Source organism: Lepisosteus platostomus, chromosome 6, assembly GCF_059453375.1.
Source record: "Lepisosteus platostomus isolate fLepPlt1 chromosome 6, fLepPlt1.hap1, whole genome shotgun sequence".
Taxonomy (NCBI): Eukaryota; Metazoa; Chordata; class Actinopteri; order Semionotiformes; family Lepisosteidae; genus Lepisosteus; species Lepisosteus platostomus.
Window position 1 is genome coordinate 9546393 of NC_142616.1, and position 23174 is coordinate 9569566.

The 23174-nt window shown below is 48.6% G+C and overlaps 1 protein-coding gene across 1 annotated transcript; it reads left to right on the plus strand.

Annotated features, from left to right (window-relative positions):
- The first annotated feature begins 483 nt into the window (after window positions 1-483).
- On the plus strand, window positions 484-9534 carry LOC148660082 (uncharacterized). The gene is made up of 7 exons (XM_088634103.1): window positions 484-591; window positions 4017-4589; window positions 5748-5945; window positions 6602-6697; window positions 6997-7120; window positions 7734-7850; window positions 8714-9534. The coding sequence occupies exons 2-7, from the start codon at window positions 4017-4019 to the stop codon at window positions 8752-8754; spliced, it is 1149 nt and encodes a 382-aa protein (XP_088490229.1). The 5' UTR covers window positions 484-591; the 3' UTR covers window positions 8755-9534.
- The last annotated feature ends 13640 nt before the right edge of the window (window positions 9535-23174 follow it).

A 23174-nucleotide genomic window follows, 5' to 3' on the forward strand; every position in this document is an offset into this window, starting at 1 on the left:
CTATAATTAATAACAGGGAATACTGGGGTTAAGGTCACAATACAATACCCCAGTATTGCCAGGTCCATTTCGGGGTGCTTCGTACAGGCAGCCTCTACAGGCGCTGATAAACTACCGGGACCCTAAGTGGACCGGTAGCCGCTTTGCTCCGGAATCATCTCGTGTCATTCCACCGCAGCGGCGGCGGCGGCACCAGTGTTGTGTGCAGTGGTGCAGTTGCCAACGGTTACTTCACGCCAAGGAGAGGCACAATGGCAAGGCATGCAGAGGAACACTGGGGGAAGAGAAATCGCAGAAACAATTGTTACCCGACCTGTCCTCTCACCACCACCCTGTCATTGTCCCTGCGTCCGCGCCCCGGTGTGTTAGCGTGCGGTTGCCGTGGGAACTCGAAGGGAGGTCTCCAGTCCATTGGCTGACGCCCCCCCCCTCCCAACCACGTTACATCACTCTCGACAGCGCAGGGGGATGTCGCACGCCGAGCTTATATAAAAACACAGGCCCGGGGATCCAGCTGGCAGAACTGGGGTTTGGTCTGTGTCCGACAGTACACTACAGGATCAGGAGAAGTACCACCATCGAGCTGCAAAGGTAAGAGAACCCCCCTCCTGGATAAGGAGGGTCCTCCCCCCTGCGTAGCTGTTCGCCTTCTTTTCGGGCTCGTCCGAGAGTCGCGCTGGCTGTGCGGCCTGCCCTCACGCAGTCTCTGCCGCCGGCCGCTTCCCCCCCAAAACGTGCGGGGCGACGCGCGTTCGGGAAAGACCACGGATTTTCCGGCCAGTCGGTAATCAGAGTCAGGAGTTCCAATAAATGAGATGACATTCAGATGTGTGTTTGAGGTATCATGCCCTCAAAATTTGGTTACCAACAGAATCTGCTCTTCACAACACACATTGTCAAAGTGAAACATGCCCCGATCAAAAGAGGTTTCAGAAGACCTCAGAAGATTCTCTGCGGGGCAGCCGGGTGCTCGTCCGGGAGGGTGGCCACAGGATTCAAACCGGCAACCTTCCAGCCACAGGCGCAGATCCTGAGCCACAGAGCCGCCGCGCCGCCTCGCACAGAGTGTGTGTTTTATTGGGTGATCCCATGGTAACCTTTGATCGTACTGGAGCAGCACCCAAGATCACTGGCTGCGATCTTCCCTCTGTCACCTTCGTTTAGGACAACTGCACGCACTGGAAAGCTAAGAAAACGTGTCCACAAACCCCTGCCATCCCTCGATTTCCTTTTTAAAACTTCTCTTTCTGGGGAGGAGGTTTCAAAGCGCCAGTTGTAGTCCTGCTTGGGTTGGAAACTGAATCTCTCTAGAGCGCACTGGGGCACCATGTAGATCTCGGATGGCGCATTGATTCAGAAGTGGGCACGTTATATGTGGAAGTGTCATATGTGTTTTTTGTGTAACTGGTTTTGTGTCTTCTTGTTATCGCTGTATTTTTTTCTGTCTGGGCTGCACTGGAGTAACTTCCAGTCAACTTTGTGGATGTGGCAATAGAGTATTGCATCGGAGAGAAACCTCCTTTGTGTTCAACCCAGTGATTTGAAGTGACCATGAGTATTTCACTACACTTCGGAGTGTAAAAATTTCAATTTCATTCCGTATCAGTATGAAGCCATAACTGCACGAGGTCTGCTCCTCAATAACTCAGCATACTCTGTAATCAGCGAAGCTTGACTGCAGCCTGCTTGAGTTCCTGCCTCTTTTCGAAGTGCGGCACCTTAAGTTTTTTCACTCTGCATGTGAAATGCAGCTCAGCGGGATTAAAATCTGGCGATGGACTTGGTCGGTCTTAGACTTTAGCCTACCCCCCACCGATGATCTGCTTGGTTTATTAGCCATGTGCTTCAGGTCATTGCTATGCTACATGATGCATTTCCATGAGTGCCGGCTGATAAGTATGGGTATCTTTTCTTTTATGGGAGCCGACAAAACATTGCTGTGCAATGTCTGATTTTGTTCTGTGGTCCCTATTGTGAGCTCCGTCATCACACAGGAGTGAATCAGTTCCAGAGGTGGCCAGGCGTGGCAAGACCTCTGGTAAAGGCTTATTATAGGCTCATCTCTTCATAATAATGATAATAATGATAATTCCTTACATTTATATAGTGCTTTTCTGGACGCTCCACTTAAAGCGCTTTACAGGTAATGGGGAATCCCACTACCACCACCAGTGTGCCTTAACCTGGTGAGCCCCTGTCTAGGCTAGAGCCCTGGCCGATGTCCAATGCTCCCTCTAGGCCATGCGCGTGTGCGCGCACACTGGTGAGGAAATCAGCGCACAGAGGAAATTGAACTGTGTGTAAAAAATTAAATTCCCCCTCTATTTTAATAAGAAGATTATAAGGGGAGATTAAGATATTGTTAATGATGGGGTAGCGAAAATAGTTTCAGAAGCCTACAAATCAGAATCGGGTAAAGGTATTATATCTAGATTATATAAAAGATTTATGGAAAAGAAATCATATTCTACAGAGTATGTAAAAGATAAATGGGTGAAAGAAAGTGAAGTTAGAATTTCGAATGAAGAGTGGCTTGAAATTTGTGAATTTCGATGGAGATGTACTAACTTGCACTTATGGAGAGAGTTTTGCAGGAAAAACATTGTTTGATTTTTCATTACTCCGGGTCAGAAGGCGCACCATACTGAGGAAAACCAAGGTGATCATTGGCATTTATTCTGGAACTGCCCTAAAATAAGGCTTTTCTGGAAGGAGTTGCATGAGAAACTATATCTGAAAGGAATGCACCCTTTACATTTGACGCTTTATATTTTGGTAAACTGGATTTTGATTGGAGGGGAACTGACGAATACTTGTTCGGAATCCTTATATCAGCAGGGAAGAAAGCTAAAACAAGAAAGTGGCTTCTCACAGATCTACCAACAATGAATAATTGGATTGAATTAATTAAGGAAATATATATATATCATGGAAAAAATAACATTTTCACTAAAATTACAAATGAAAAAAAAAAGTCAAATATTGGTTTAGATGGGTTCAGTACTTTGAACCTTTAAGGTCCGATTTTGTTGAGATACAAAATAACTGAAATTGAATAAGTTATATAATTGTTAAAATACTACGGGAACAAACAGGAATTTTTGCCCGTGATGTAAGGCTGAATAATGGTGGTTTATATGTAAAATGGTTTTGTTTTGTTCTCTGAAATAAAAAAAATTAATTCCCCCCCAGAATATGATAATAATAAAACAAACACGGTCTTCAATTGAAAAATGCTAGATTGACCACAGGAGACTGGCTGCAAGAGGCCCAGCTCGGCTGTGTGCATTATTATTGCTACTCGATCAGCGGTATCTTTGCTCTCGTCGTCTCGTACCTCTCGGCTCACTCAGTCTCCATGACCGGGCTCATGGAGTCGCTGTCCCCGTCTTTTAGCTCTCTCTGCTTCACAACAAACAGCCTTTTCCTTTTTCCAGTTTGCACAGTGTGCATCGTTGAGCCTTGAAATCGTAGGAACGTAGACTCATTGTTTTCAAATTTGTATTACCCGCTTAAAAGTGTATTTGATTGAAAGACTAAAAATATTGATTCTCTGTGTCGGAAGAGGTGACGGGCGTTAAGCACAAAAGAACTGCACGTTCATTTCGAGTGGAATGGCTTGCCGAAATGGTAGAAGCTGCCGCTCCGGAAAAGTCATAATTTGATATATGTTCCGTTGCGAGAAATCTGAACAAAAAATCATTTCAGGCTTACAATTTTATGTACACTCCATTTAGTGCACACATGTTTTTGTCACTGGGGAAAAAATTGCACAACTTTAGAAATTCGAGGGAACATTGCCGATGACCCCGGCTGAAGAGCTAGAGATGGCTGGAGGTCAGTCTGGACTCCTCCATCAGTCTCCCTCCCTCCAGGGCTCCGCTGCTCAGTTCTCCAGCTCCTTCCTGTTCCCTGTTCCCGGCCTCCGGTAAAAGAGAACACCACCTTCATTACCTGTGGCCATGGAGACATCAGGCTGGGCTCCCCTCTTCCATGTCCGTTCCTCTGTCTTTCAGATGCTGGTCAGAGATGTGCTCGTCTTCTGTCTCGTCAGCGGGATTATGAGCTGTAGAGCTGACGACACGACTACAACCGCTCCTGACACCGACACTACCACAGTGATCACCACGACGCCCTACACCAGCATCAGCACCAGCATCCCGACGACCACGGCGGCTCCCAGCATGAGCAGCACCACCGCGGCGCCCACTGGCACCACCACTGCGGCCACTGGCACCACCGCGGCGCCCACTGCCACCACCGGGGCGGCCACTGCCACCACCGGGGCGCCCACTGGCACCACCGCGGCGGCCACTGGCACCACCGCGGCGCCCACTGGCACCACCGCGGCGGCCACTGGCACCACCGCGGCGGTCACTGGCACTAGCACGGCCGCCTCTACGGCCACCAGCACCGCCACCACGACTGGCACCACCGCCAGCTCGTCCACGGCCATGTCGACGTCTACTACGGCGACGCCGAGCACTGCCTCGACCTCCAGTGGCGCCAGCACGGGCAACTCCACCGCCAACGCGACGGCTTCCACCCTCAGCAGCGCGACCACCGCCACCTCCACCACTGCGGCCCCGGTAAGTCCGAGACCATGCCGGCGGGGGGGGGAGGTCGGCGTAGGACGTCTCCAGGCTCGCCCGTTCCTCTGACGAGTGGGAGCTGAGCGGCGCTCGAGCGCCAGCATGCAGCCCGCACCCGGTGTTGCCTGGTTGGAAACCAATCCCACACCCCCAAGGTCTGCACCACTTCATGCCCCGCAGGGGGGTAGTTAATTCTCTTTCCAGACGTCTGGCGCTCAGTTTCCTTCACCCCCCCCTCCCTGCACCCCTCCAGCGGTCAGTGCTCTGCGAACCCCATTGGAGCTGCGGTGACCTCCAGGAAGTTCTTCCTGTAGCCCCTGAAGGGGTTCTTAAATTTCTACTGAGGTGTATCTGACCCCTGCATGCAGAACTCCACACTGTCTGATCTCTCTTCCTCTGTTCGTCTGCTAGAGTGATTAATAAATTGCTTACACTTATATAGCACTTTTCTGGACACTCCACTCAAAGCGCTTTACAGGTCATGGGGATCCCCCCTACACCACCACCAGTGTGCAGCCCCACCTGGATGACGCTCCAGTACTCTCCCCACACACCAGCTCTCAGTGGGGAGGAGAACAGAGTGATGAAACCAGTTCAGAGAGGGGGATTATTAGGAGGCCATGATTGGTAAAGACCAGGGGGAAATTTGGCCAGGACACTGGGGTTACACCCCTGCTCTTTTCAAGAAACACCCTGGGATTTTTAATGACCACGGAGAGTCAGGACCTCAGTTTTAAGTCTCATCCAAGGAACACTGCCTTTTATACAGTATAGTGTCCCTGTCACTATTCTGACAGGACCCCCACAGACCACATGATGAGCGCCCCCTACTGGCCCCACTAACACCTCTTCCAGCAGCACCCTTGCAGCAGTCTCCCATCCAGGTACTGACCAGGCTCACACCTGCTGAGCTTCAGCAGACTGTCAATCTGACATGGACTGAGAATCAGGGCACGCCGGTGCTCTCAAGTGAGATGCAGGTCACATCTTACCCTCCATTTGTAAAGACAATCTGCAGCCAAAGATGCTCTTCTTGGCTGAGGGCTCCGAGGGCCCCGAGAGCCCCGAGGGCCCCGAGGGCCCCGAGTTCATGCCGGTTTGTGCCCAAGTACAGTGGGGGGCTGTTCTAATGTAATGTTTTCTCCCCTGGGGCAGCTGACGATTTCCAAGGTGGGCTGCAGTACACAGAAAGCCTGCCAGAGCAGTCCCACAAACTGCACCCCCGGCGTCACCTCGGGGTGCTTCTTCATGTCCTCCCGTCTGGTGGAAACACGTGATCAGGGGCTCCAGTTCGAGATCAGCGGGCAGTCTGTGGGGTACATCAGCTTTGGACTCTCTCTTGACAATGGAACGGTAAGGTACCCACTAGGACTGAGAAAGAGGAGATCACAGAGAATCCTTCATTAATTAGCACACACAACAAGACAGGAGACACAGTGAGAGAGAGGAGGTAACAGAGAATCCCTCAGTAATGAACACACACAACAGGACAGGAGACACAGTAAGAGAGAGGAGATATCAGAGAATCCATCAGTAATAAACACACAATAATAGCAAATAACAACACCCTGACTCCTCTCCTCCTCCACCACCAGTGTGCAGCCCCACCTGGATGATTATCAGGAGGCAATGATTGGTAAAGACCAGGGTTAAATTTGGCCAGGACACCAGGGTAACACCCTTACTGTTTTCAAGAAATGCCCTGGGATTGGAAATGACCACATTAAAAATCAGTCAGGACCTCTGAAGGACGGTGACTTTTTTACAGTATAGTGTCCCCATAGCTATATTGGGGCATTAGGACCCACACAGACCGCAGGGTGAGCGCCCCCTTCTGGTCCAACAAACACCACTTTCACTTTCCCAGGAGTCTCCCATCCAGGTACTGGCCAGAGTCACACCTGCTTCAGTGGGTTGTAGGGTGACATAGCTGTTGGTTATAAGCAGCAGAGAAGGAAAGAGGAATTGATGTGGTCTGAGCAGTGTGTGTGCTTTCTGTGTCTCCTCAGGTAAACAGTGAGGTCTATATCTGTGCTCTGAACGGCACCAACGTCTATGTCTCAAGAGCCAACTTCACAGGAAGCAGCATGAATCTGCTGCCCACGGTAATTATCCACATCTGGGTGCAGGGGGGAGGGGAGAGGGTGGTGTGATCCCCAGCATCATGGGATGTACAGAAGTTTCTTAGGCTCCTAAAGCAGCCTTACAGCTCAGCACAGATCCCCGATACTGCTCCTCTTCACCAGAACTGCCCCCCCAGCCCCACCCCATAACCCCAAACCTAAGAGCTCCCACTTTCGCCAGTGAGGGGTTGGTGGCCTATGGGTGGGGGGGAAGATCCTCATAAGCGAGCTATGGTCATGATGTCAGTGTCGCATGCTGTCTCTCTCTCTCGCTCATGCAGGACAACATCAACACTGTGGTGGGATCCTACATTGGAGGAGTCATCAGCTGCTCCTTTGTGGCGTGGAACATCTCCACCACCACGCAGTACTACATATACCTGGCCAATGGGACCATCGGAGCCGGTAAGTCCCTGTTCGCGCAAAACAAAGACAGGGACGAATCCAGCTGAACGGAGCTTTTAGGGTTCGCATGAGGACTAACCAAGGCTCCCACTGCAGGGTGGCTTGATTGTAGGTCATTGCATAGGAGCCAGGGTGGGGTGAGGGCATATTCCATCCCATTGCCCCATTCGGAGACAAGCTGGTGCCAATGGCTGAATTTATTCGAATAATATAAAAGAAAAACTTGGCATGGATTGATTTGTTTCTGGAATGGGAGTATGGTTTACCAGCACTGAAAGAAATCTGTAGATTGTAAAGGAAGGCAAGGGTGGGGAATTGCTTTGTGCATGGGACATTCAGTTCAAGAAACAACATTAGGGCTCATCAAATTGAGGAGAAGAAGGGGTGGTTGCTTCTTCCATTCCATTTAGTTCCATTCCCTGTCTCTGATCCAACCATGGTTTGAATGAGATCATTGGCCCATCTTTAACCAACTGGCCCAGAACATCACTTTTCATTAATTGTGGAACACAGACCCACAAGGCAGCGGAACAGAATGGGCACACCAGGGGAACTGCTGGTATCTGTTGATCCGGGGAATTCTGCTAATGTACCCACCTATCCTTCTTCACAGGGGGCAGCTTCAGCGTTCCTGATGTCCGCTTCTTCAGTGCAGACAAGGTCAGCCTGCTGAACTACAGTCTACCCTCCTCAGCCAGTCCAATCCAGCCCTCCCTCATCACGGCGCTTGGTAAGACCCGGCCTGTTTGCTTCTCTTCCAAAATAAGCACTACTTAGACATTAGGTACGCACTAGAGACGATCATGGGTGTACCCCAAAATTTAATATAATTTAATATAATAAACTGACAGTCAGGACAGCACAATCAGGGAGTGCAATCCTGAAGCACTAGGGATGGTCATGTGTGTATCCCCGAGATTTATATTAGTAAAAGGACAGTCAGGGCAGTACAATCCCGGAGCACTAGGGATGATCATGTGTGTACCCCGAGATTTATATGAATAAACTGACAGTCAGGGCAGTACAATCCCGGAGCACTAGGGATGATCATGTGTGTACCCTGAGATTTATATGAATAAACTGACAGTCAGGGCAGTACAATCCCGGAGCACTAGGGACTATCATGGGTGTACCCCGATATTTATTAATAAACCGAGAGTCAGGACAGCACAACCAGGAACTGTATTGCCGGAGCACTAGGGGTGATCATGTGTGTACCCCGAGATTTATATTAGTAAACTGACAGTCAGGGCAGCACAATCCCAGAGCACTAGAGATGATCATGAGTGTACCCCGAGATTTATATTAGTAAACTGACAGTCAGGGCAGCACAATCAGGGAGTACAACCCCGGAGCACTAGGGATGATCATGTGTGTACCCCGAGATTTATTAATAAAGTCACCGTCAGAGCAGCACAACCAGGAACGTTCTGTGGGGGTGGCCGTTCTCTAACCCCTGGAGAGCAAACAAGGGGGCGCCCACACTTGTCACCCCGGGAATCCACTCACACTGTTCAAGCACGGCAGAGACGCCGTTCCCAGCGCTTTCCCAGAGGCACGTCGAAGGTTTCACCTGCGTCTTGTTCCTTGCAGGGATGCTGATTCTCACAGCCTGGGGCTGCCGGGCTGACTGACCAACTCATCGCCGGGCTGAAACTCAGAGAGGGGGGCGTGGTGGCTGACGAGAGGAGGGACTCACACACACACACGCACGCACAGCCACACACACACGCAGAGAACGGGGACGATCGGGGTGGTCTTCAGGAGTGGGGCAAGCGATTGCACAGCCGGAATCCTCTGTGAAACCAGGTACATGGCTCGAGCAAAGAAGCTGGAGTTGTCTGAGCCAAAAAAAGCCAACCAAGTTACAAAAGGACTTGATTCCAAAAGAGTAGTTTCTTTCTGACTGGGCATCTCGCTCTCTTCTGGCTCCGCCTCTCCCAGGAGTCGCTGACAAATAAGTGGGAATCTACAGTTCCACTCCAGCCTTGGGTGTGATTGAGTGTACTGTGTGGGTGACCATTACACTATCATCACTGGCGCTACTCATGGGGGGGGGGTAATATATAAATTGGAAACACTGCTGTTTTGTTTGGCGTCTCCACCTGATCGCTTGCTCTATCCTGAAGATCCGGGCTCCGATTCCTCCCAGACAGCTTTGCACATCCGGGCGATTCTCCCACAGCTCTCGCCTCCACAACGCCAGATTCCCGCTCCCCCCCGCTTTCCGGAACGCAATCCCGACTTTCTCAGGGGCATAAGAAAAGGCCGGATGTGGAGTGTAGGAAAAGTGGCGCGGGAGGGGAAACACGTACGGGCACATGGCGGTTTTGACCAATCTGTTCTATTGTGCACTGACTGTGAAAAAACATTTCTGTATTTATTTCCATAGAAAATAAAATTTGATTTTTGGATTTGTGGTCTGGCTGTGTGTGAGGGGACCGTGTATAGTGGGGATAAATGTATAGTGCTTTTTATTCGCCATACTGTACTTTACTTTTGTTGGCCCTGATCTCTGTACGAATCCGTCACGGGAGCCACTCCTGACTCCTGTGTAGTGCGGATTTAGGACCCTGTGCAGACGGTATAATCCGGAGGAGACTGGAGAAGGACAATAGGGAAAAGACGGAGAGGAGTGGATGGGAGGACTGACAGGGGACAGGGTGCCGGAGGCGATCCAGGTGCGAGGGGGAGCGCAGGCGAACAAGTCCAGAGTCCAAAAGGGAATAAACAGGGCGCAGTCCAAAGTCCAGGGAGCCGAGAGATCAATCTGAGACGAAGACAGGGAAAAGGGATACAGGAACATGGAAAATGAAACCATAACGGAGCAAGGTGCTCCGAGCTCCGCACTGGGAGGTCAGGACGCCTGGGGAAAAGGCCTGTGCCCTCGGGCTGCTCCTGAGCCCAGTGGATAGGCGGGCCTGCAGACGTCTGTCTGCCAGTACTGAGCCCAGACAGGTGCACGTAATAATAAAGTAGGAGCGCCCTCTAGAGGAAGGATGATGACCGTGACAGAATCAGAGGAAAATAATTGCCTCATTTGCTTGCTGAACCAAGGTAAAGCACTGGGCTCACTCACCCGTTACTGCTGTGTTTGACTTGTGTCGGCAGCGCTGGCTACTGACGTCAACACACTTAACACCCTGGAATTTAGGGATCAACTATGCGGAAAAACAAGAAGGGATTTACTCATCCTTAAACCCCCCTCCAGTACCATCCTTCCCAGATGAAGAGGTAAAGGTTTCTTCCATGCTGAAAGAATATTTCGTCTGGGGGGCCTTCATCAGGTGCATTCTTCCACACCCGACGAAGGCTCCACAGCTGAAATGTTGTGTCGTTTTTCCTTTCGGCATGGAATAAACCTTTGCCTGTTCCTTTGCAGCCTACACCTGCTGATGCAACTACCTACTTAATGTCTCTGAACTGACTTCATCCCTCTGCTCTCCTCCCCACTGAGAGCTGGTGTGTGGTGAGAGTACTGGAGCATCATCCAGGTGGGGCTGCACACTGGTGGTGGTAGTGGGATTCCCCATTACCTGTTAAGCGATTTGACCGGAGTGTCCAGAAAAGTGCTATGTAAATGTAAGGAAATTATTATTATTGATGTCCTTCCCAGAGGTTGTGCTGAGTCTGGAGCCAAAGTACTGGGCCCCTTGCTCTTCAGCATTTACAGTGCCTTGCGAAAGTATTCGGCCCTCTTGAACTTTTCAACCTTTTGCCACATTTCAGGCTTCAAACATAAAGATATAAATTTTTTATTTTATGTGAAGAATCACCAACAAGTGGGACACAATTGTGAAGTGGAACGAAATCTATTGGATTTTTGAAACTTTTTTAACTAATAAAAAAATGAAAAGTGGGGCGTGCAAAATTATTCGGCCCCCTTGCGTTAATACTTTGTAGAGCCACCTTTTGCTGCGATTACAGCTGCAAGTCGCTTGGGGTATGTCTCTATCAGTTTTGCACATCGAGAGACTGAAATTCTTGCCCATTCTTCCTTGCAAAACAGCTCGAGCTCAGTGAGGTTGGATGGAGAGCGTTTGTGAACAGCAGTTTTCAGCTCTTTCCACAGATTCTCGATTGGATTCAGGTCTGGACTTTGACTTGGCCATTCAAACACCTGGATACGTTTATTTGTGAACCATTCCTTTGTAGATTTTGCTGTATGTTTGGGATCATTGTCTTGTTGGAAGATAAATCTCCGTCCCAGTTTCAGGTCTTTTGCAGACTCCAACAGGTTTTCATCCAGAATGGTCCTGTATTTGGCTGCATCCATCTTCCCCTCAATTTTAACCATCTTCCCTGTCCCTGCTGAAGAAAAGCAGGCCCAAACCATGATGCTGCCACCACCATGTTTGACAGTGGGGATGGTGTGTTGAGGGTGATGAGCTGTGTTGCTTTTACGCCAAACATATCGTTTTGCATTGTGGCCAAAAAGTTCGATTTTGGTTTCATCTGACCAGAGCACCTTCTTCCACATGTTTGGGGTGTCTCCCAGGTGGCTTGTGGCAAACTTTAGACGAGACTTTTATGGATATCTTTGAGAAATGGCTTTCTTCTTGCCACTCTTCCATAAAGGCCAGATTTGTGCAGTGTAAGACTGATTGTTGTCCTATGGACAGACTCTCCCACCTCAGCTGTAGTTCTCTGCAGTTCATCCAGAGTGATCATGGGCCTCTTGGCTGCATCTCTGATCAGTCTTCTCCTTGTCTGAGCTGAAAGTTTAGAGGGACGGCCAGGTCTTGGTAGATTTGCAGTGGTCTGATACTCCTTCCATTTCAAGATGATCGCTTGCACAGTGCTCCTTGGGATGTTTGAAGCTTGGGAAATCTTTTTGTATCCAAATCCGGCTTTAAACTTCTCCACAACAGTATTACGGACCTGCCTGGTGTGTTCCTTGGTCTTCATGATGCTCTCTGCGCTTTCAACAGAACCTTGAGACTATCACAGAGCAGGTGCATTTATACAGAGACTTGATTACACACAGGTGGATTCTATTTATCACCATCAGTCATTTAGGACAACATTGGATCATTCAGAGATCCTCGCTGAACTTCTGGAGTGAGTTTGCTGCACTGAAAGTAAAGGGGCCGAATAATTTTGCACGCCCCACTTTTCATTTTTTTATTAGTTAAAAAAGTTTCAAAAATCCAATAGATTTCGTTCCACTTCACAATTGTGTCCCACTTGTTGGTGATTCTTCACATAAAATAAAAAATTTATATCTTTATGTTTGAAGCCTGAAATGTGGCAAAAGGTTGAAAAGTTCAAGGGGGCCGAATACTTTTGCAAGGCACTGTACATGTTCCCACTTGGTCAGCTTTTAAGATCACATGGCCTCAGCTTTCATTTTTACGCTGACGATACTCAAATATACATCCATACCAAACCCGACACTGATGTGGCTGTCTCTATTCTATCTAATTGCATCTCTGACATAAAAATTTGGATGACTCAAAACTTCCTTCATCTTAACTGTGACAAGACTGAAGTCATGCTTATTGGTACCCCCCATCAACTTCGTAAGCCAGTCCTGTAACCCTGTCTGTAGATGGCTCTGTACTTGAGCTCCAATCAAAATTGAAAAACCTTGGGGTTATATTCGATTCTGGCTTAACATTCGACCCACATGTACAGCATACTGTCAAAACATCTTTTTTTCACCTTAGAAATATCGCAAGACTACGCCCTATGCTATCATTAACTGTGGCTGAAAAGCTGATCAACATATTTGTATTCTCTCGAATTGACTACTGCAATGCTCTGCTCCCTGGGGTATCTAAATCTACTCTGAACAAGCTGCAGTATGTCCAAAATTCAGCAGCCAGAATCCTGACCAGGTCTAGTGCAAGTGTTCACATTACTCCTATCCTGGAGTCCTTGCACTGGCTTCCGGTCAAATTCCGCGTAGACTTTAAAATCCTCATGCTCACCTACAAGGCCTTACATGGCTTGGCACCTCAATACCTGTATGAGCTTTTATCGCCCTACTCCCCACCTCGCAACCTCCGCTCTTCAAATTCTGCCCTCCTTACTGTCCCCCAAGCCCGTCTACATTGTATGGGCGACAGGGCCTTCTCCTGCTATGCCCCCAAGCTCTGGAACTCTTTGCCCAAGGATATTAGAGAGTCACCTTCTCTAAACTCCTTCAAATCCAGACTCAAAACCTTCTTCTTCAGAAAAGCCTTTACTTAACTGGTTCCATTCTTCACCCCTCTGCTCTTCTTAATACCATCTTCCACGGTCTCCTCTATTGTTATTGTTGTATTGTTGTAATTATAATTGTGTCCTGTCTTGTGAAATTTTCTTATTTATTGTTGTAATCTTCTTATTTATTGTTATTGTCATCCTGTAAAGCGCTTTGAGAAGCCACCTTTAAAGGCGCTATATAAAATAAAGTTTATTATTATTATTATTATTATTATAAAGTGACAGTAAGCCTGCACGTCTCTGCTCTAGCCACCAGGGGGAGCCAATGCTTCAAGCGCTTGGGCGAATCCAGTCGCCAGGGCTCCCATCCTGAGCACTCAGAAGACCGGGAGAGATTCTCTAGCTCACAGCCCGTCCAGCTCCAAACTCAAATGGCAGCTCTGGCTAGCAGGGCCCTTTCTGTGTTAAAGCTCGGGCCACCAGGCGCAAGAGCAGCTTCTACTGTGCGGCAGTGCCCGTCATTAACAGCGAACGGCACAGTGCTTCAGCGCTCTGCAATGTGGGCTTGGACTACCATTGTCTCGTGTGTTCATTGTTCTGCCCTCTGTTGTCTATTGCACTGTGCACGTCCAGAGGGACCAGCATGAAAAAGAGTGCCATGGTACATGTGCAGTACATACGGCAAATAAACTCCCTTCTCTAGGGGAGCACGCTGTGCTGCACAGTGTTGTCTTAGAGCATGGGACACATACAGGAAGCCATGGAGTGTTTCACTTCCTGTGGACATTGTCTCACACTGGATGTGCCTCCTGCCGACGAACAGCTGTATCTGGACTAGGTGCGAAAGCACTCCGCTCTGGTTGCCTGAAACCGGCCATGTGGCAATGCCATTGTAGCACATCTTCGCCTTCGAAAAGACTGCAATAGTGGCAGATCTGCCACCAGAGGGCGCCAAAAGCCCCTTTACTAAATTACGGCCATCTATCCATTTTCTAACCACGTCATCCAGAACAGGGTTGTGAGGGAACCAGAGCCTATCCCAGCAAGCAACAGGCATAAGGCTGGGTACACCGTGGATGGGACGCCAAACCATCACAGGGGAGGCACACACACACACACAGGCCCATTCTCCCCAGAAGCCAATTAAATTACCAGCATGTCTATGGACTGTGAGAGGAAACCCACATGAAGGAGGAGAGGACATTCAAACTCCACCGAAACAGCACCCCATGCCTGGATTTGAACCCAATCAGTCCCCTATTGATTAGGTTCCACCCATGAGAGGCAGCAAAGCTAAGCTCTGTGCCACCTGTGAGCGAAGTATTTAGCTTAAGAATTATTTAACCAATATAGCATATAGGTTGGGAAAGTGTGTGCTGTATTCTTACATGGGGGTTAGTGGTGGTTGAGGGGGGGTCTGAGTATCTGTTTATTGCAGTTTTTTTTTTTCTTGGAAAAGTCTGCAATGAAGCCTTTGACATCCATTGTGAGTGTTTTTTTTTTTGGGGGGGCAGATCTTTAGCGCCGCCCTAGCTGAGGGTGGGGTCTTTTTACAGCGCTCCTATACTGCCTTGGTTTTCGTTTGCATCCCAGAGTAACTTTGGTTACATTCTGGCCAGAATTAGTTAAGCTGCGCTCCCTGAAATCTGGACAGTACAGTATATAATAGACAGTATATATATATTGTATAGATGGAGTTCGATCCCAAGGTGAGCCAAATGATAAGATGGCACAATTCTGGCACTACCATGTGGCCTTTCATCAGAGAACAGAGGAAAGTTTTCAACCGAAGGGAGGCCCTTCCAGCACTATTAGCTGCGAATAATGTATTGCTCCAAGCATGACATCCAGCCCTTGACAACATCAATGGGCAGCTTGTTCCAGACCCCTCCATCTCTAAGTGTAAAGAAAGGCCTCCCCCGTGCGCGGTTTGGAGTGCACTGCCTCTGAGCCTCCTCTGGTTTCGTGTTTCTCTCTCTCGCTGCTGAAGGAGTCCGCTGTCACTTTCCTCCAGAACTCAGATCTTTCTCCACAGGCCTTCCTCCGCTCGAGACTGCTCAGTCTCACAGGCTCCTTAGAACTGCCCCACCTCCCGCCTCTTTTACTCTGACGGCACTTGCCCCGGGGGGGGGTTCAGGGGCCAGAGCGTGCCAAGTGAAACTGGCGCGGATACACGCCCGCTTCTGTCGTTAAGGCCAGTAATCCAAGCAGCTTGCCTAGCGTGTTCTTTCACTTTGAAACCAGCTCTAAGGAATTGCCGCCTGTTTCCCATCGGAATGGGAGACAGTTAACACGTTCCTGTCATTCCTTAGACGTGCAGGTGCGCTCGTGAGTAAACGAGTGAGGGGGCTTCTGCGTCTCCATTGCAGACAATCCCTGGGGGCAGTTTTCATCTGGGGGTGTCCTGCCGATGGTCCAGTGCTTGTCCCACTCTTTCATGGTGCGTCTGCATAGCCCACAGTTTGCAACAGCGGTTTCCCCACACTGCTCGGTGCCTTACCCCAATTTCAATGGGCACCAGAGCATTCTGCTATGCTACCCTGATCTCACTGGACTTCACTGCACTGGACTGTGCTTTTACAATGATCTCACTGGGCTTAACTGCACTGGACTGTGCTTTTACAATGATCTCACTGGGCTTCACTGCACTGGACTGTGCTTTTACAATGATCTCACTGGGCTTAACTGCACTGGACTGTGCTTTTACAATGATCTCACTGGGTTTAACTGCACTGGACTGTGCTTTTACAATGATCTCACTGGGCTTAACTGCACTGGACTGTGCTTTTACAATAATCTCACTGGGCTTCACTGCACTGGACTGTGCTTTTACCCTTATCTCACTGGGCTTCACTGCACTGGACTGTGCTTTTACCCTGATCTCACTGGGCTTTACTGCAGTACTCTTACCCTGATCTCACTGGGCTTCACTCCACTGTGCTTTTACCCTGATCTCACTGGGCTTTACTGCACCGTACTGTGCTTTTAACAGATGCTCACTGCATTTTACTGTACTGTACTGTGCTTTTACCCTGATCTCACTAGGCTTTACTGCTTTACTGCACTCTCCTGTGCTTTTAACAAATGCTCACTGCATTTTACTGCACTGTACTGTGCTTTTATTCTGATCTTACTGGGCTTTACAGCACTGTACTGTGCTTTCACTATGATGACACTGGCCTTTACTGCACTGTACTTTGGTTTTGAGTTTAACCCAGTGGTGTGCAAGGCATCCCATCTTCCCTCAGAGCTCCTGCCCTGAGAGCTTCTATTGTCAGAATGGGGCTGATAGGGTGAATGGATCCTGTGCAGGACTCAGGAGACAAAGAAAAACACTAAGCTGAATCGCCAAGCAAAAACTAATACCAGGAAGCAGGCGAGTAGGTCGGAACACGGAGAGACAACGAGGACGCAACAATCCAAATCACCAGGCGAAGAACGAATACCAGGAAGCAGGCGAGTAGGTCGGAACACGGAGAGACAACGAGGACGCAACAATCCAAATCACAAGACAAAGTTGAAAACGAGGAGCAGGCTAGGAGATCAAATACCGAAGTTAAGCAAGAGAATAACGCGCACTTGGGAGCTCGATGAGTTTCCACAATAGTGAGCAGGGAAGTGAGAAAAGAGGAGAGCTAGTGTGAGGGGACAGGTGCACGGTGACAGGTGCATTATTTGCGGCGTGAGCGTTTGTTAAAGGGTGTGCGCGTGGGAATGCAAGATGGGAATTAGACGCGAGTGGAATGCGTCACAGTACCCCCCCCTCAGGGTCGGCTCCTGACGACCCAGTAGCCAGAGTGGGATGGGTGTGAAGGAAGTCCCGAATGAGGTTTTGATCCAGGATGTCCGCTTCAGAAACCCAGGAACGTCTCTCAGGACCATAACCCTCCCAGTCAATCAAAAACTGGCGAGCGCCTCTACGCCATCGGGTGCCCAAGATTTTATTCACGGTCCAGGTGGGAGAGCCGTCCATTAGTCCATTAGTCGGGGCGGGAGGCGGATGAGGTTGACGTCCAGGAAGTGGAGATCTGTGGTAAGGCTTCAGGAGGGACACATGGGAGGTGGGGTGAATCCTGAGAGTGGGAGGGAGGGCGGGGCAGTACGAGACGGGTGTAACACGGGAGAGGACTCTGGAGGGCAGACGGTGGTAGACGTATTCGAAGAAAAGAACAAATCTGTCAGTATTCTTTTTTTCAGAACAGAAGGATTTCTGATTTCCCCTCCCCGGCAAGGAATCCTGCCTGCGATACAAGAAACAATGCCCCTTTGCCACAGCTCTGCAGGAGTCAACGTCAACGTCCAGCCTCAAGTTCACGTTGAGTCCTGCAGAGCTGTGGCAAAGGGACATTGTACCTGAAGGGCTGGGAAAAGCCCTTAAACTGCTCCAATTAAACCCATAACGAGCTAGGTGAGCTTGTTAAAAACCCAGCAGGCCTGAAAACCTGGACTGGCTCTCCCGGCGCATGGATTGCTGGGTCCCAGGTTATATGGGACAGAGTCAACAGCTCCTCCCAGCTCTTCGGGGGCTGGTGTTTGGAGGAGACCTGGAACACCTGCAGACGCAGCGCCCCCTGCAGGACGAGGTGTACCTATCCTTGCGTCAGTGTGAGCGCTAAAGTGGCCTTGCACTTGCTGCATCTGTAGCTTTAGATTGGCCCTTCTTGTCTTTTTTCCCACTTACGACCATCATCCCACACCTCCCAGCTTGATTTGGGCAATCAGGGTGACTGTACAGATGGAGATGTGGTAGACAGGGTGTTTCTGAAGGCTGTGGTACCTGTGCCCTGCCCCCCCCCTTCCTTCTTCAATCACAAGGATGGATGACTCAGAGATTGATTGCACAGTTTGCTGGACAACCAGTTGTGTAGCATTTATACCTGGTCAGATACACCAGAGAAGACAGGAAGCCGACTGGAATGAAGTTTGGCTTTGGATTATTTCCTGATTCTGTTCCCCTTACATGGAGTGGCCAATGCTGTCATCAAGATGATTAACCTGGCATTGCGTTACCTCTGAAGTGCTGCCAGAGCTCTTCTCCCAGCCAGCCCTTCGTTGCCTGACTTCCTGGTGTTCATGCTGACCGGTTCACGCCGATCCTCTGGTTTTTGTTTATGAGAGAGCCGCTCTTCTCTAGGCTTCGGCTCCCCCTGTTTTTCTTCTCATTTCCCGAAAAATGAGTGTCTGGCAGAGGTGCTAGAACATGGTCCTCTCCCACCTCCTGTCCTCAAGAGACACTGTCCAGCAGGTTCTACAGCTCTCTACCAGATACAGGATTGAGAACCACAGCTCTAGACCAGGAGAACTCAACTCCAGTCCTCAAGGGATACTGTCCAGCAGGTTCTACAGATCTCTACCAGGACCAGTACTGAGAACCACAGCTCTAGACAAGGAGAACTCAACTCCAGTCCTCAACAGACACTGTCCAGCAGGTTCTACAGCTCTCTACCAGATACAGGATTGAGAACCACAGCTATAAACCAGGGTAGCTCAACTCCTGTCCTCAACAGACACTGTCCAGAAGATTCTAGTAGTCCCTCCTGAGAGCATTATTGAGATCAACAACTCTAGACCAGGAGAACTCATCTCCAGTCCTCAGGAGACACTGTCCAGAACGTCCTAGAGCTCTCCACCAGGACCAGGATTGAGAATCACTGCTCTAGACCGGGAGAGATCAACTTTAGTTCTCAAGAGACACTGTCCAGGAGGTTCTGGAGATCTCTACGAGGACCAGGATTGAAAACCACTGCTCTTAATCCAGGAGAGACCAACTACGGTCCTCAGGAGACACCGTTCAGCAGATTTTATATTTACATCTCCAGCTTCTTAAGAGCAAGCCAAGCTTTCGATTTGTCCGATTAACAACTTATGAGTTCAATTAGCTCATTAAGGACGCAGGTGGAGGAAAACCTGAAACTCTCTGGGCCTCCAGGACCGGAGTGGGGGCAGCCCTTTTTTAGCTGAACGTGCTTCTTAGTTTCTAGAATCCTTTAATCATTGTTCCCTCGCAGTGAGCTTAATGCTTTTCGAGTGGACATTAAAAACTAAATGAACTCCCTCACTGGTGAAAGCGCTGGGACCCATGTGTCCATCTTAGATTCTGAGAAAACACTGTTTGTTGCCATTAGCCAGAGGCAGCTCCTCTGCTACAGGTGACCCATTTTGAATACGCACTGCGCAGCCTCAGAAATGGACAGTTTATGAGTGCCCTGTTTTATCTTGGGTCCAGAGTTTTGTCAAGTCATTCATTTGTAGACGGGCATTTGCATTAATGTCAAAGGCAGGGACGTTTCAAGGCGTAATGGGAAGAAAGCATTGCCTCAGGATTCATGGATTGTGGATAAAATGTACTGTACTAGTAACTGAATATATTTTTTAAATGGCATTGTAGTTTACCTGTTCACAGTAATAGATAAACCCACACTTGATTTTTTTCTCCAGCTGTGCGAGAGAATTGTTTAAAAATAATCCCAAATGAAACTTCAGTGCCACAGACCATTTATCAATAAATAAACCTGCGTTTAATGGTAAAACCGAGCCGACGGCTAACATTGATCAGAGCGTTCAATTCAGAGGCGAGCTTCACTAACTTGTCCCCATCAGCAAATGTGTCCCCTATTGATTACTAATCAGTGTCTCAATACATAGAATTATAGCCTCCCAGTGCTCCAGACAACACTACTCTCATCCGACATAATTAACTATGAAATCACCCAGAAACGGTACACGATTTGTAGATAATAACAAATAGCAGTGTCATCTGAGAAAGCAGTGTTTTTACTGCGTGTTGCGCTGAAGGCATCCCTCCCGTTTACAATAAGAAAAAAGTGTTACGATAAACCAACCCATCTTACGAACAAAAAAAACAAACGTTTAATAGACAATAAAAGTAAGAGGATTCAAGTATTTTCAACATAACCCGAAAATCCAGTTCCTTGCTTAAACCGGGGGGAGGGGCTTAATGTTTGCAACGTCTAATCGCAAAACAATTCTCTTCAACACTTCCTTCCCCGAGGGACTGAGCACTTCTTGCGATTTCGGAGGAATCTCAGCGTGAGGAATCTCCACCAGAGGTGGAAACATTTGGATTTGCGCGTCTTTCCACTGCAGAAAGCCAACGAACCATACAGCACATCGATATGGCATTCTTCAGAGATATCTATCAACAAACAGGTTTCTCCAGCTGTGCGAGAGAATTCTTTAAAAACAATAAAAAAATGAAACCCCAGTGCCACAGACCATTTATCTATAAACAAACCTGCGTTTCATGGTAAAACCGAGCCGACGGCTAACATTGATCAGAGCGTTCAATTCACAGGCGAGCTTCACTAACTCGTCCCCTATTGATCACTAATCAGTGTCTCAATACATAGAATTATACCCTCCCAGTGCTCCAGACAACACCACTCTCATCCTACGTAATTAACTACGTAATCACCCAGAAACGGTACGCGACTTGATGACTGACCACGCCTCCCGAAACAGCCGGACTACCTGTCGTTACAACACAGTGTGGTTGATTAACCCCCGACAGGAGCGGGTGGACAAACAAGAGATCTGCTTACTGCGGCTCCATAGCCTCAATACTTGACCCGTGTCGGCGTCATCAGCTGCTTCTTGTGCTCGTGACAGCAAAGTGACAACTTGGCACTGTATACAATGGACCACTCTGGGCCCGCATGATCATGATATGATTGTAGATGGTGCTTATATAGTTCACAGGGTGTAGGAGGTGGGGGTTTTGTGTGATTTGAATGGACCCCTGTGATTTGAATGGACGCCTCACTCGGGTGCGCGTAAATGCATTTTTTTAGAAAAACAAGTGTAGATTTTTTTTTGCAAAAGGGAGAAAGGAAACTTCCAGGTCTTTCTTCTGTCAAGTGCAAAATCTAAAATGTGCAAGGCTGATCTCAACAGTATACATTTCTTTATATCAGATTTCTAGATTCAAATAACTAAACATTACAGCAAAATAAAAACAGCCCTTTTAAATGTAGATCACAAAAACGTAAATCAGAAATGATCTAAATCCTGAAACTTGTCAGTACACAATGCTTACATTTTGCATTTTTTATGACAGAGCCATATGCTTCAGAGAATGTCAGTACAGGAATGAACAAAAGATTAAACCTCTTGAAATGAACACGGAGCGTAAAAAAGCGCCGGACGGACAGACGTGAGACTCGCGTCTCGCGGAGCCGGTGTGGATTGAAACACGGGTTAGAACGGAAGTCGGACGTGAGACGGACGACTAAAAAACGCTTTGGAAACACTTTTAGGTGTGAAATGGAGTTTATAACAAAAGTTCGGGAGGGATGAGGAACAACCAAACTCAATTGGACTCGGCTGTCAGTAATGAGCAATTCAATTCAATTTCGATTCAAGGTGCTTTATTAGCATGACTGATGGCTACGATCAGTGTTGCCAAAGCAAATAAAAATAATCAAATTAACACGAAACAAAACAAGAAATAAAAGTAAAATAAAATCTACAGACATATTACAGACATTTACAACAAAGGCATATCATAAAATATTTACGTATACTGTAGACAGATGGAGCATTATTGGAAGACAGGCTCACTGTTCCTCAGGCTGTGACAGGAGATCACATACTGGGCTGCCAGATCAACTGAGTTCCCTCCTCCCTCTCCCAGTAGGATTGGGACCCGTTGTGACTCTGGCAGGTGTGGGAACTCTGGGATTAGATTTCTGAATTTCGGGAAGAATGTTTCTCTAATCCCAGAGTATCTGTCACAGTGCAGTAGGAAGTGCACCTCTGTCTCTATTTCTCCCCGCTGGCAGTGGGAGCACAGCCTGTCCTCTCTGGGCAGCCAGGTCTGCCTGTGTCGCCCAGTTTCTATGGCCAGGCTGTGGTCACTGAGCCTGTACTTCGTCAGGGTCTGTTTCTGTTTGTTATTTTTTATTTTGGTCAAATATTCAGCTAGTGTGTATTGTCTCTTTAGGGTTCTGTAGCATTCCAGTTTATGTTGTGTTTGTGTGTGTGTGTCCCAGTGTGTGAGATATTGCTGTTTGATCTGTGCTGTGATGTGGTTGAGTCTGGGTTGTGGTGCTCTAGCAGTGCTGTCCTGAGGCTGGTTAGTGTCGGTGTGGCTCAGGTCGGTGAGCCTCAGGACCAGCTGGCTCAGGGGGCTCTGTTTTGGGCTCAGCTCTTGGCTCAGCAGGGCTTTGTGGTGCTAGGAATTTTGGTCGCTGTTTTTTAGGTGTAGCCAATACTTTAATATTCTTTTCTGTATGTTTATCAATAGTTTATCAATCTCTCTATCTCTCTCTCTTGCACGTCTCTTGCATCCCACCTCCACCTCTGCAGCTGCCCCTTGGCCACCCTGCTTGGAGGTCCTGGTCTCCTTGTCCCCTGGCCGGGAGGTCCGTCCTCAGCCAAGCGGCTTAAGCCACAATTTCGCTCCATGACGCTTGATTCTTGCGTGGTGTTCTTCCTCGTGAATTGGCCTTTAGTTCCAACAACGGCGGGATTTGTCGCCCTTTAGTTTGGAGGAGGAGGAGTGAAGAGGAGATAGCGAGGGGACCCGCACTATCGCCTAGCAGGACAAAGGGGCGAAAGGGAATAAGGGGACCCCTCTTATATAGGGCAACACAGTCAGGGTCAAGGGTGATGGGGTAGCAGTGCAGTCCAACACCGAGAGTGTGGGGGTAGGGGGACGATACAGTATGATTACCCGTTAACTAGCAAGTCCTTTATTCCTTTCGTCCTGTGTTGTGACATTGCTTCAAGAGCCGAATTACAGTATACCCCTCCTCAGTCCAGGAAGAAGGATAACCCCTGGTTAAAACACGAGCGCCTGCCGCGAGCTGCCGTCTCCACGGATTGTTTACAGTCTGGCAGCCCTGTAATTTATCGGTCATGCCAATAAAGTTCTTTGAGTTTG

Excerpts from the sequence above, each read along its gene's own strand:
- LOC148660082 (XM_088634103.1), top strand. The coding sequence starts at position 4,017 with ATGCTGGTCAGAGATGTGCTCGTCTTCTGTCTCGTCAGCGGGATTATG. Across the intron at positions 5,946-6,601 it reads TCTCTCTTGACAATGGAACG|GTAAACAGTGAGGTCTATAT; the intron begins GTAAGGTACCCA and ends GTGTCTCCTCAG. Across the intron at positions 7,121-7,733 it reads CAATGGGACCATCGGAGCCG|GGGGCAGCTTCAGCGTTCCT; the intron begins GTAAGTCCCTGT and ends CCTTCTTCACAG.